The sequence below is a fragment of the Rana temporaria genome, chromosome 1, assembly GCF_905171775.1.
Source record: "Rana temporaria chromosome 1, aRanTem1.1, whole genome shotgun sequence".
Classification (NCBI taxonomy): domain Eukaryota; kingdom Metazoa; phylum Chordata; class Amphibia; order Anura; family Ranidae; genus Rana; species Rana temporaria.
In genome coordinates, this window is record NC_053489.1 from 584,414,675 (window position 1) to 584,427,706 (window position 13,032).

The window sequence follows — 13,032 nt, forward strand, 5'->3', positions numbered from 1 at the left end:
TTTTTCTTTTTCGTTCAACCCAGCAGGCTAAATGAAAACAATTGGACAGATTGCTGTACTAACCAAAGCAATGTTAGTATATTGATCTTTCCCTGCTGTGCTATTGTGTTGTGGCGAACCAACTGTTTTTGGCAGATTTTTGGCCCATGTGTACCGGGCTTAAGATATGCGTGATGTATGAATTCAAGTACATTGTGAGTATTCCCAGTTTCCAATAAGCACCCAAACACTGTCCAGTTATTGGTCAGCTTTGGAAATGTAAGTCCTAATTTTTTAATAATTGAAGCATACATGGAAAGCATATACATACACATATATATGACGTGTGCACTGGATGGTACTGCATGCCACCGAAGAGCACGGCGCTGCTGTGTAGTGATATGAATAAAAATATATATGTGTGTGTGTGTGTGTGTGTGTGTGTATATATATGTATATATGTATATATGTGTGTGTATGTATGTGTGTATATGTGTGTGTGTGTATGTGTGTATATATATATATATATATATATATATATATATATATATATATATATATATATATATATATATATATATTATATACTACTGCGCAACCACACTAGTGAACACAAAACTTGGAAAGTTAATGGGTAACGGCCAACATTGACATGTGTTCCCACACCTACAATAATAAAAATGCAGCACTACTTGCAATTACTGTAATGACTATACAAAAGTAATGGTGGCACCCTCCACTAGGGGATAATGGTATAAATCTGTGTGACTATACCACATAAATTCATATACCAACTATATCGTAACTCAAACTAATAGTTTAACTAATAGTAGCACACTAGCAATAATGGTGACAACCTCCCTTTTGTATAACAAAATAAAACATAAAAACAACTGATGTGTATAGATAAACCATCAGTGGAGGGTACCACCAAAAGAAGTTCAAGAACTACTTCTATGCGATTGCGCGATTTTACCGTGATTCATCAGGCGGCAAAATTGTGCAGCGATCGGGGTACCATTGGAAGCCACGGGGATCGCAAGGGCGTCCCGCAATTTGATGCGATTTGGGACGCCTAGATGTGAACCGAGCCTTAGTCCATTAAAATAACAGTTATTGGGGTGTCGGGTGCCTAATTTCTGTATGAGCACATTTTTATTGGGCTACTGGATTTTTTGGAAAATAGATACGGTAAAAAAAAAATTATATTTTGTTATTTAGGGAAAAAGCCTATTCAGTTGGTAAAGCAATCTGTGAAAGGTTACAGGAATCTATTCCCAGACAACTGTTTGAAATTGCTGTACAAGCGGCTATTGGAAGTAAGATCATCGCAAGAGAAACGTAAGTCTGTAGACCTTAATATTTTCTACTTTTATGTCCCTATGTTCAGTCTGTCAGCAAATACAAAATGTGTGGGTGGCGGGAGTCATGATTGGGCTTAAAGCAGTATTAAACCCACAACCAAAAATGCCATCAATTGCACCTTATGATATTTCACAATAAAAACCAACATAGTGTCAATATAGTCTTGCTGTACTTATTTTTACAGCGGTACCATAAATTATAGTCCCGACATGTTTCGCCCAAGGGGGTTCTTCAGCAGAATACAGCTGCTGAGACTTTAATACTGTATTAAGGAAAGAGAATGTAAAAAACAACAACTTGATAATCGTGCAAGGTATTGAACAACATATTACAGAATACAATATAGAAAATCTGCAGTGTTGGCCAGGTCACGCTTACCCCGGAGTCTATCATTCCTCTGGTCAAGTGAGAAATTAAAGCTTCAGGTTTGGTGTCCCGTGCAAGATTCTTTTGTGACCACAGGAGGTACAACTGGACCAGACTGTCATTTATCATTTTTTATATATATATAAAATCTATGTACATTGGGTATATAGAAGAAAAACATAAACATGAGGTCCTCACTTTTTGAATTCTTACTTATAAGTATGTTATCAAGATAGGCCACCAGGGGGCGCCCATTGAACAAAAATAATTTTCATGGTCAGCACACTATTAAAAAGAGGGATTGAGATTATCTAATGATGTTTAACCACTTCAATACCACTTACACTTCCTTCCTGCCGAGGCCAATTTTCAGCTTTCAGCGCTCTCACACTTTGAATGACAATTGCATGTGTTGTAATATTAATATATATGTGTATATTGTATTATAAGTCCAAAATGGACCAGGCCAGATTTCAGTTGACATTTATAGTCCTCATACTAACATCTAAATATCAATTATCTAATCGGACTACACTATACACTATTATATCACTACAGCATGGTCATGCTACACTGTACCCAAACAGATTTTATAATTTTGTTCCCATGAATAGAGCTTTCTTTTGGTGGTATTTGATCACCTCTGGGGTTTTTATTTTTTGCGCAACAAATAAAAAAAAAGACCGAAATCTTAGGAGATGTAAAAGCAGAAGTTTTTTTTTATCTTTATGCATTAAAGCGGAGTTCCACCCAAAAGTGGAAAAAATCTGATTTCCCCCCCCCCCCCCCTCCAGTGCCACAATTGCCACCTTTGGGAGGGGAGGGGAGACTGGATACCGGTCTTTGACAGGTATCCTTTTACACTTCCGGGAGTCCGGGCCGCGGCCCGTGACGTCAGCGCGGGGCTCCCTCCCCCGGGCCAGTAGGATAAAGGAGCGGGCCTCGCGCATGAGCAGTAGGGTTCCCGACGTGAAGCCGAAAGGCTATACTGCCGGCTATCCTTGCCCGCAATGGAATTATAAACCCTGGGGTAAGCATGACCTGCCCAACACTGAAGATGTTATATATTATATTCTGTTTAATACCAATGCACGATTATCAAGTTGTTTATTTACATTCTGTTTCCTCAAAGTATTAAAGCCTCAGTGGTTCAGGTATTCCCCTGAAGAAGCAAACATGTTGGGACTATCACTCATGGTACCGCTGTAAAAATGACAAGACCATGTTAACACAATGCTGGTTTTTATTATGAAATATTTGAACTCTATAACCAATAAACTTTTGTATAATTTTAACAGTCCATAAAATTGTAAGTATGTCTCCTAGCAACCCAAAAGTGCCATGCTAATTTGGGGTTGCTAGGAGACATACTTACAAGTTCATGGTGGTGCTGACAATATGGTATCAATTGCCCAAACTACTATTGAAATAGTTAACTGTTCCCTACCCTAATCAAAGTTAAAAATAAAATGAGTTGAGAGATAAACTTTAAGACTCCAGCTCCTAAACATAAACCATAAAAACCTATGTCCCAAAGTACACATAGGCTTTTACCAGAGTCTAGGAGCTGCTGCAGTTAGGGGAGCTTTAACTTCCCTCCTGAACGTGGAAGAATCGCGTTCAGGATGGGAACGCAAACCACGGTCCGATTTTGTGTTTTCCTGCAGCCGGTGGTAGAAGTAGGCTACAGTGAGGAAAATAAGTATTTGAACACCCTGCTATTTTGCAAGTTCTCCCACTTGGAAATCATGGAGGGGTCTGAAATTGTTATCGTAGGTGCATGTCCACTGTGAGAGACATAATCCAAAAAAAAAAATCCAGAAATCACAATGTATGATTTTTTTAACTATTTATTTGTATGATACAGCTGTAAATAAGTATTTGAACACCTGAGAAAATCAATGTTAATATTTGGTACAGTAGCCTTTGTTTGCAATTACAGAGGTCAAACGTTTCTTGTAGTTTTTCACCAGGTTTGCAAACACTGGAGGAGGGATTTTGGCCCACTCCTCCACACAGATCTTCTCTAGATCAGTCAAGTTTCTGGGCTGTCGCTGAGAAACACGGAGTTTGAGCTCCCTCCAAAGATTCTCTATTGGGTTTAGGTCTGGAGACTGGCTAGGCCACGCCAGAACCTTGATATGCTTCTTACAGAGCCACTCCTTGGTTATCCTGGCTGTGTGCTTCGGGTCATTGTCATGTTGGAAGACCCAGCCTCGACCCATCTTCAAAGCTCTAACTGAGGGAAGGAGGTTGTTGCCCAAAATCTCGCAATACATGGCCCCGGTCATCCTCTCCTTAATACAGTGCAGTCGCCCTGTCCCATGTGCAGAAAAACACCCCCAAAGCATGATGCTACCACCCCCATGCTTCACAGTAGGGATGGTGTTCTTGGGATGGTACTCATCATTCTTCTTCCTCCAAACACGGTTAGTGGAATTATGACCAAAAAGTTCTATTTTGGTCTCATCTGACCACATGACTTTCTCCCATGACTCCTCTGGATCATCCAAATGGTCATTGGCAAACTTAAGACGGGCCTTGACATGTGCTGATTTAAACAGGGGAACCTTCCGTGACATGCATGATTTCAAACCATGACGTCTTAGTGTATTACCAACAGTAACCTTGGAAACGGTGGTCCCAGCTCTTTTCAGGTCATTGACCAGCTCCTCCCGTGTAGTCCTGGGCTGATTTCTCACCTTTCTTAGGATCATTGAGACCCCACGAGGTGAGATTTTGCATGGAGCCCCAGTCCGAGGGAGATTGACAGTCATGTTTAGCTTCTTCCATTTTCTAATGATTGCTCCAACAGTGGACCTTTTTTCACCAAGCTGCTTGGCAATTTCCCCGTAGCCCTTTCCAGCCTTGTGGAGGTGTACAATTTTGTCTCTAGTGTCTTTGGACAGCTCTTTGGTCTTGGCCATGTTAGTAGTTGGATTCTTACTGATTGTACGGGGTGGACAGGTGTCTTTATGCAGCTAATGACCTCAAACAGGTGCATCTAATTTAGGATAATAAATGGAGTGGAGGTGGACATTTTAAAGGCAGACTAACAGGTCTTTGAGGGTCAGAATTCTAGCTGATAGACAGGTGTTCAAATACTTATTTGCAGCTGTATCATACAAATAAATAGTTAAAAAAATCATAAATTGTGATTTCTGGAATTTTTTTTTTTGATTATGTCTCTCACAGTGGACGTGCACCTACGATGACAATTTCAGACCCCTCCATGATTTCCAAGTGGGAGAACTTGCAAAATAGCAGGGTGTTCAAATACTTATTTTCCTCACTGTATGTGTATATGAAGCCTAATGCCCTGTACACACGATCGGTTCATCCGATGAAAAAATCCATCAGACCATTTTCATCAGATATCCGATGAAGCTGACTTTCATCAGTCGTGCCTACACACCATCAGTTAAAAAAACGATCTTGTCAGAACGCGGTGACGTAAAACACTACGACGTGCTGAGAAAAATGAAGTTCAATGCTTCCGAGCATGCGTCGACTTGATTCTGAGCATGCGTTGATTTTTAACCGATGGATTTCGCCACAGACGATCGTTTTTTTCTATTGTTTTTTTAACCATCAGATAATTTTAAAACAGGTTCTAAGTTTTTTCACCGATGGGGGGGGCCCACACACGATCGGTTCGTCTGATGAAAACGACCGTTTTCATCAGACGAACCGATCGTGTGTACACGGCATTAGAATGTAAAAATTAGGCCTTCAATTATTAGAACTGTGCAGGTTTAGTCTTCCTTTGCCAGTGTCTGATTCTTCAGTTTAAAGTGATTGTAAAGGTTCAATTTTTTTTTTTTAAATAACAAACATGTCACACTTACCTCCACTGTGCAGTTCATTTTGCACAGAGTGGCCCAGATTGTCCTCTTCTGGGGGTCACTCGGCGGCTCGCTCGGCTCCTCCTCGCAATAGCTTACCCCCTCAGGGAAGCTCTCTCCCGAGGGTGTTACCTTGCGGGCACGCTCCCGTGTTATACACTTGGCGTACATAGCTGCCGAGTGTATGACTCGGCCCTGTGTCATTGAATTTGATTGACAGCAGCGTGAGCCAATGACTGCACTGCTATTAATCTATCCAATGAAGAGAAGCCGTGCAAAGATCGAGCGCGTTCACGACGCAGGACTTTCCAGGGCTCAGGTAAGTGAAACGGGGGTGCTGGGGGGCCGGTAATCGACAGATGTTTTTCACTATTAATTTCACATCGCATATTTTCATGCTTCAACATCTGGAACCCCTCCCTATTTTCTTTTCTTTGCATATGCAATGTGCAATTGGTAGTGAAAGGTGCAGCAACAGCAATAGATGCTGTCTCATAAAATTATGGTGCCCCAACAACAGGTGGATTTTACTCTGTGTTACTAAGTCTGGCACCCTTTTGCTGCTAGACTTGCCAACCCATTACCAGTCTCCCTTTCCCAGGTTTCTCACTAACTTTTTTGATTGCTTCAAAATTAAAAGCCCTTTTTGGGACACACAGCCACATACAGAGTAATGCATCTTACAGAGAGTAACGCGCAGTTGCAAAAAAGTTCTTTAATTCTTGCAACTTCTCACAGGAAGCAGATCAGGAACTTACAAGGTTTGTACCTGCTTTGTTACTCGGTTTATGAATAGGTTCATTTGAATTGTGATTTTTTTCCTTGGACGTAAACAAATTGAAATACAAAATTGTTAAAAAACAAACAAACGCACTACACAAAAATTCTCTAAAGCTGAACTAAACTCATTGGCCCAGATTCACAAAGCACTTACGCCGACGTATCTCGATATACGCCGCGTAAGTGTAAGTATGCGCCGTCGTATCTGTGCGCCGTGCCCACAGAACTAGATACGCCTGAAAATAGGCTTCATCCGACCGACGTAACTTTCCTACGCCGGCGTATCGTGGGCGCATATTTAGGCTGGCCGCCTCATTGCAAATGATGGAGATACGTCGATTCACGTAGTTGCACCCGGTGCATAATATACGCGGTTTGCGTAAGGCTTACATCCGGCGTATAGTTATTCACCCTCTATAAGGCGCAACTCATGCAAAGGTATGGACCAGCCGTCATATTTTACGTCGTTTACGTAGTACGTGAATAGGGCTGGGCGTAGGTTACGTTCACGTCGTAGACAGTGATTCGATGTATCTTAGGCAGTTTCGACGTGATTCTGAGCATGCGCACTGGGATGCGGCCACGGGACAGCGCATGCGACGTACGTTATTCGTATATTTATGACGCTCAGTCCATCATTTACATGGGGTCACGCCTCATTAGCATGGCTCACGCCCACTTCCACCTACGCTGGCTTACGCCGAGGAAACCCAGCGTAGATTTGGGGGCGAGTGCTTTGTTAATGCTGTGGTTGGCGCTCTGCGCCGGCGTAGCCTAAAAAAGATACGCTACACTGGCATAAATATACGCCAATGTATGTGAATCCGGGCCATTGATTTTACAGTTTAAAAAAACAGTTGGCACTCCCAGCAAGTGTCTGGAATGTAACTATCACATTGGTTGTGCTCTCAACCAAACTGTCAAACCATCATAACTGATCACATGTGCAGCATCATGGCAATTAAAGATCAGAGGCCAAGATGGCAGCTTCCTTGGCTGAAAAGGATCAGGTTTAGTTCTCACTTTAAGAGTAACAATATTATTGTCCCGGGACAGCAAGATTTCAGTTGAAAATCATGTGGTAAAATCATGAAAAAGTCTTTACGCATGCCCAGATATACAAATTGGATCTATCCACATCAACTGACAGCTGTAATTGCTGACAAAATGCATCCACTAAATATTACCTTTTAAGGGGATGTAGACTTGTGCAATCGCTTATTTTTAAATTGTTGTACATGTCCTTTCTATAGGGCTGTAGTTGGGTTAGACCCCGGTATATTGATATTTCTTTTGATATCGTTTATTTAATGATGACATTACTAGCATCTGTTATATTTACAAAAATAAACTTCTTTTTGCAGAATTAAAGCCTACAGAAAGAATGTTTTGGCAAAATGTGTAAGTAATACTTGGGCTAATTATTTAATTCTCTAAAATTACCAACTATCTTTTTTGTTGAACTTCCTATTCTATTGTTAAATCTATTGTTAAATCTTGTTTCCTCTCAGTTGTAATGTACTGCTGAACATGTTGGTTCTATGTAGCCAACAATAATGTTTAACCTGTTGGTAAACCTAAAGTGAAACAACTCTGTATGAACACATTCCTGACATTTTACACACTACAGCATCATGTATACACAATTTTTTGGTCTGATGCCTTGCCTTGAGGTACAGTCAAAAGCTCATTTGGCTGTACTTCTTCTGTGGATCACAGGAATGCAGTTCATTCTGCACTCCTGTGATCTGTTTTTAGCAGACAGCAGGTTGAATCCCGCTGTCGGCTGATGTCACAGAACCAGTCCAGGCTCGGGCAAAATTGTGACAATGAAGTCTGTATCCACCCACATGCCTGGACCAGCCGCTGAGAGCTTGAGTCGGCAACTCCTGTTTCCTCCACAGCCCAGTGCTCCAGTGAATGAGGAGGGGGGGGGGAGCAGAGCGGTGACTGACAAGTCCGCAGCTCTCTGCTCAGCAAGCCTTGAAAACCAAGCGATCGGTAGTGTTTGATTGCTCAGTTCTCAGTCTTAGAACCGGTGGAGGATAGATGCTGCATCCATAAAAATGGCACCTGTAAAACGCCTCCCCTGCCACCCCAAGTGCTTTTACGCTGGGCCAGCAGGAGGTTAAAAAAAATTCCTGCAAGCAGCATCTTTAGGGCAGTGGAGGAGCGGTGTATACACTGCTTCTCCACCACCTTTACCCATTGAAATGAATGGGCACCGCTGCCGAAACGCCTGCAAAGCACTACACGGGAACATTTAACCCTTTCTTCGGCCGCTAGCAGGGGGTTCAAATTGTCCGAATAGCACTGCTAAAACTGCCCGCGCCTTAGTGTGAAAGGGCTCTAAGAGTGGAATCTCTTTTAAATAAATAGGAATAAATAATACATTTTAAATAATGATTTATTTCAAAACGCAGCCTGGATGCAAGAAATCTATGCATATATGGCCAGAATACCTGTGACTTGAAAGGGATGGATATGGGTGGGGGTGGACTTCGACCATTTTGCTAAGTTGACATAATTAACCTAAATTCTTTAACTAGACTTGACAAGATTTACAATACCACCTATCACCCAATATATTAAAATCTAGTGTTTCCTGGTTACAATACTCTTCTGTGGTCCTCAAAATGGAGACCCTTGCTAGATGCAGATTTCAGCTGATTTCCATTTCTGCATTGTGATCCTTATAGCTTATACGTCAAGGAGAATGCCTTCTCTAAGGCAAGCAATAGATGTGATTTTCCAGGTTGCAGGAAAGAAATTTGCTCAAGTTTCCCATCAATATAGTGCCGATGGAGGAATCCCTCCAGCAGTGCTATTGTATTCTGCCCACAGAACAGGATTACTGGTAGCAACTATAGCCACTGGCAGTAATTGCAATGTGTACTTTTAGTTTTCATACAAAAAACAAACCAGTAAGCATTTAGCATTAGTAACTTGTTGGCAATGGAATTGGTTACAAATCTGTGCCACATAAAAAACCATGTGAACTACAATATATACCTAGGCCATTCTGTTACTGGATTTTGGTGAAGCATATCTTCTTCACGAAGTCTCATGATTAGTCACTTCAGCCAACAGTGATGTATGGTCTACAGATCATCCCTTGGCCTCTTCTCGGTTTTAGATATTCTAAAAGCAAGAAATCCTTGCCATAATTCCTCACTCTGTCCCCTGCCCATTTGTGTATGTGCCAGATCTTTTGTGTATGTGCCAGATTTTTTTCCTTCTGTTTTTTAAAAGCACACATTTTCTGGCCAATGTAGCAGTTACATTGGTGAGACAAACCATTTAACATTGGCAAGGGTGCTTACAAGGATCAGCATTTATGGAAAACTTTTATCCCAAAAAGAAAGAACTGTTTGCTGTAACTACTTATAAAGTGTGAGCTGGAGTTTTTCTTCAGTTTGTTAGATGTACTAGCAGTAAATACATTAACACTCCCCTCCTCCTCCCCCCCAGACTGACAATGCTGCTGTCTAAATGTTACTCTTCATTCAGAGAGTAGGCACTCTAACACAGTAGCCGTGTTGCTAGCCAGATCATCAGGTGAAGGGCAAACAAATAAATACAATACTGTTAAAGTGGTTGTAAAGTCTATCCCATGCAATAAGGTAAAAAAAAAAAAAAGTTTCAGTATGTGTATCGCTTCCACTTCCCCCTGAGCCTGATCTCATTCCAGAGCTGTGCCTGTCTTCTCCCACAGGCTTTGCGTAGGGCAGAGGGAACCATTGGTTCCTGCCTCCATCAGTCAAATCCTGTTATGAGAAAGTGGGTGGGAGGGGCAGAGCTGCGCTGTCTGTGTACACAGGCAACATGGCTTGGGAGGGAGCCCACAGGTGTGCCACCATAGGAAGTGTCTTCCTATGGTGGAACACCAAGAAGAAAAAGGAGCCAGGAGTGCCAGCAAAGGACTACACTGTGCAATACCATATCAGGTAAGTATAACATGTTGATAAAAAAAAAAGAAAAAAAAATGGACCTTACAATTGCTTTAACCACTTCAATACCAGGCACTTCCCACCCAAGCCAGCTTTCAGCGTCGTCATGCTACACTATACCCAAACTTAATATTTATAATTTTGTTCCCATAAATAGAGCTTTCTTTTGGTTGCATTTGATCACCTCTGCGGTTTTTATTTTTTTGCTAAACGAATAAAAAAAGACTGAATATTTGGAGAAAATATATTTTTTCTTTATTTCTGTTATACAATTTTGTAAAGCAGTTTCCTCCTTCACTGGTAAGGTGGCACTGATAGGCGGCATTTGTCACTGGCATTTTCCCTGGTGGTCCAGTGTGGCGTCCTGGGTGGGCATCCGAGGAGGGGCTGCGCTGATAAACAATCAGCGCAGACCCCTCCTGTCAGGAGAGCAGCCAATCTCTACTTCTATCTCTTCTCTACTTCTATCTCTTCTCTACTTGTGTCTGTCAGACGTGAGGAAAATCCAATCAACGGCTCTTCCAGTTTACATCGTGATTAGCTGCGATTGGAAATGGCTGATCACGTGGTAAAGAGCCGCCATCAGACTGACACACCGATCACCGCGATGCGTGCCCCCACGGCAGCTGTTATCCTGCTGGATGTCATATGATGCCTAGTTAGGATAACTGAACCACCGCCTGGCCGTCATACTGCTATAGGTCAGGCAGGAATTGGTTAAAGAAGACTTAACTAGAAAAGTTAGGATGTTTTAGGGAACATCTAGAAATGTTAATTGTGAATAAACAGTATGTTAAACCAATGTACCCTTTGTCTGAAATTCCTCCTGAAAAAGAAATGTGTGCTTCATGGTATGTGAAGGGCCATATTCCTGTGCCCATAGCTGTATATCTGAAGTGTGATATTCAACACACTGCTGTTCTCATTGTCGGGTGGTTCTGAAGAAAAGAGATGGTTGCTTTCACAGTGTGCAAAACAAGGGTTGGTAGGTCAGTAATGGGAAAAGATCAGACCCAGGGAATACATGTGACTGCTCAGCTTCCAGTCCTAAGTGTGGTATTCGGAGTTTTGCATTCTCTCTCACACACGCACCTTCCAAATCCTATAGTTCAGAAACCATGCAAGATAATAAGTACCAATTCATTTTGCTTAGTTTGTCAGTCAAGTGCTCCTGTTAAGACTTTTTTTTTCCCCTTCAACACTGCCATTTTTAGTAGTTTTCAATGGACACAGATTTGGTAGGGGGTAGATGACCACTTTATGGTATGCAGGAAGGAGCTCATCCTGGAAAGCTGGGAGGATGTACTTAGTTCATCAGAGCATACAGCTAAATGCTAAGAAACCCCACCAAAGGGCCAGACAAAACAAACAGGGAGTTTCAGAAATTGTCAAACTGCTTAAGATAATGGCAGTAACTGAATTGTTTTATATCTCTTGGCAGTATGGCGGTGATATTACAAGAAAGATGAAGCTCCTTAAGAGGCAAGCTGAAGGAAAAAAGAAAATGAGGAAAATTGGTAATGTGGAAGTTCCCAAAGATACATTCATCAATGTGTTAAAAAGACAGCCGGACAAATGACACGTCTATATTTTCTACAAAGAATATGATACACTAGGCCATGGTTCCTCCAGTGTTTATCCTGTATAACTCATGTTTGAAATTAAAGGGCAGGATTAAATTGGCCAATCATACTATGGCGGTCCTTCCAATGTGCTACAGTGCATTGGGGTGATATTCCCAATAATTACCACTCCACAATGCACATAGAGCTGTATGTTGTGGTAACACACAAGTCTAAATGGCCCTAAATGGTTGTATTTTCTTGAATTTTTTTGTACAAATAAAATTGAAGAACTCTCATTTAAGGGGGGTTGTTTTCTCATATTCAAGCTTGAGGTCTGTATCTTGGTATGTACATCATGGTTTAGTCAAAAACACCACATAAGAAAAAATAGGTTGGAACTAGAGAATGGAAGTATATAACTGGTGCATAAAAATCATCTTTGACCGTTCTTTTCACACTTTGCTCTGGCCATTCACGTGCGTTTCAATTAGTCCACTTTAGCACCACACTATTGTCTTTTATCCTGTTTTGCACTATATGTCTAGTGGTGTGTTGGCAGCTTATCCATTCTCTATGTGCAATTTTTCTTTTATTATATATTTTCTATGTTATAACAACCAATTATTTAATCAATAATCTGGTACAGTTTACATGATTTAGATCAGTGGTCTCCAACCTGGGGCCTTTTGCTTGCCCCTATCTGGCACTATTCCTCCCACTAATGCCAACTATGGGGCACCATTCTTCCTACTGACCCAATGATGGGATACTATTCTTCCTATTGAATACAATGATAGGATACTATTCTTCCTACTGACACCAATGATGGGGTACTACTATTCCTCCTCCTAACACCAACATCCGGCCCCCTTAAAGTCTGAAGGACCGTAAACTGGCTCTTTGTTTAAAATGTTTGGAGACCCCCGATTTAGATTAGAGTTGAACTCCAGGCAAACTTCTAAATTCACAGTTGAAATACATTTGCTTATCCTGGCCAGCCATTCTTGGGATACAAACCTCTGCTGGTCAGCAATATTTTGCTACCTCCTGATTTAACTATTGCTTTCCGAGCCCCAATTCACTGGTCAAATTTGATAATGCCAGTTTAATGTGGAAAGATAACATAGGAAACAGAATTACCTGACCAGAAACTATATAAGTCGCCTGTCTGGCTGTGTAGTG

The 13,032-nt window shown here is 41.4% G+C and overlaps 1 protein-coding gene across 1 annotated transcript in view; it reads left to right on the forward strand.

The window, feature by feature from the left end:
• GUF1 (GTP binding elongation factor GUF1) overlaps positions 1–12,151 on the forward strand; it is a 64,622-nt gene extending 52,471 nt beyond the window's left edge. The window contains exons 16-18 of the mRNA XM_040334998.1: positions 1,201–1,320; positions 7,700–7,736; positions 11,727–12,151. Of these exons, the coding sequence (XP_040190932.1) occupies positions 1,201–1,320; positions 7,700–7,736; positions 11,727–11,864 (295 nt within the window). The 3' untranslated portion in view covers positions 11,865–12,151. The remainder of the gene's footprint in view (positions 1–1,200; positions 1,321–7,699; positions 7,737–11,726) is intronic.
• Positions 12,152–13,032: the final 881 nt, after the last annotated feature.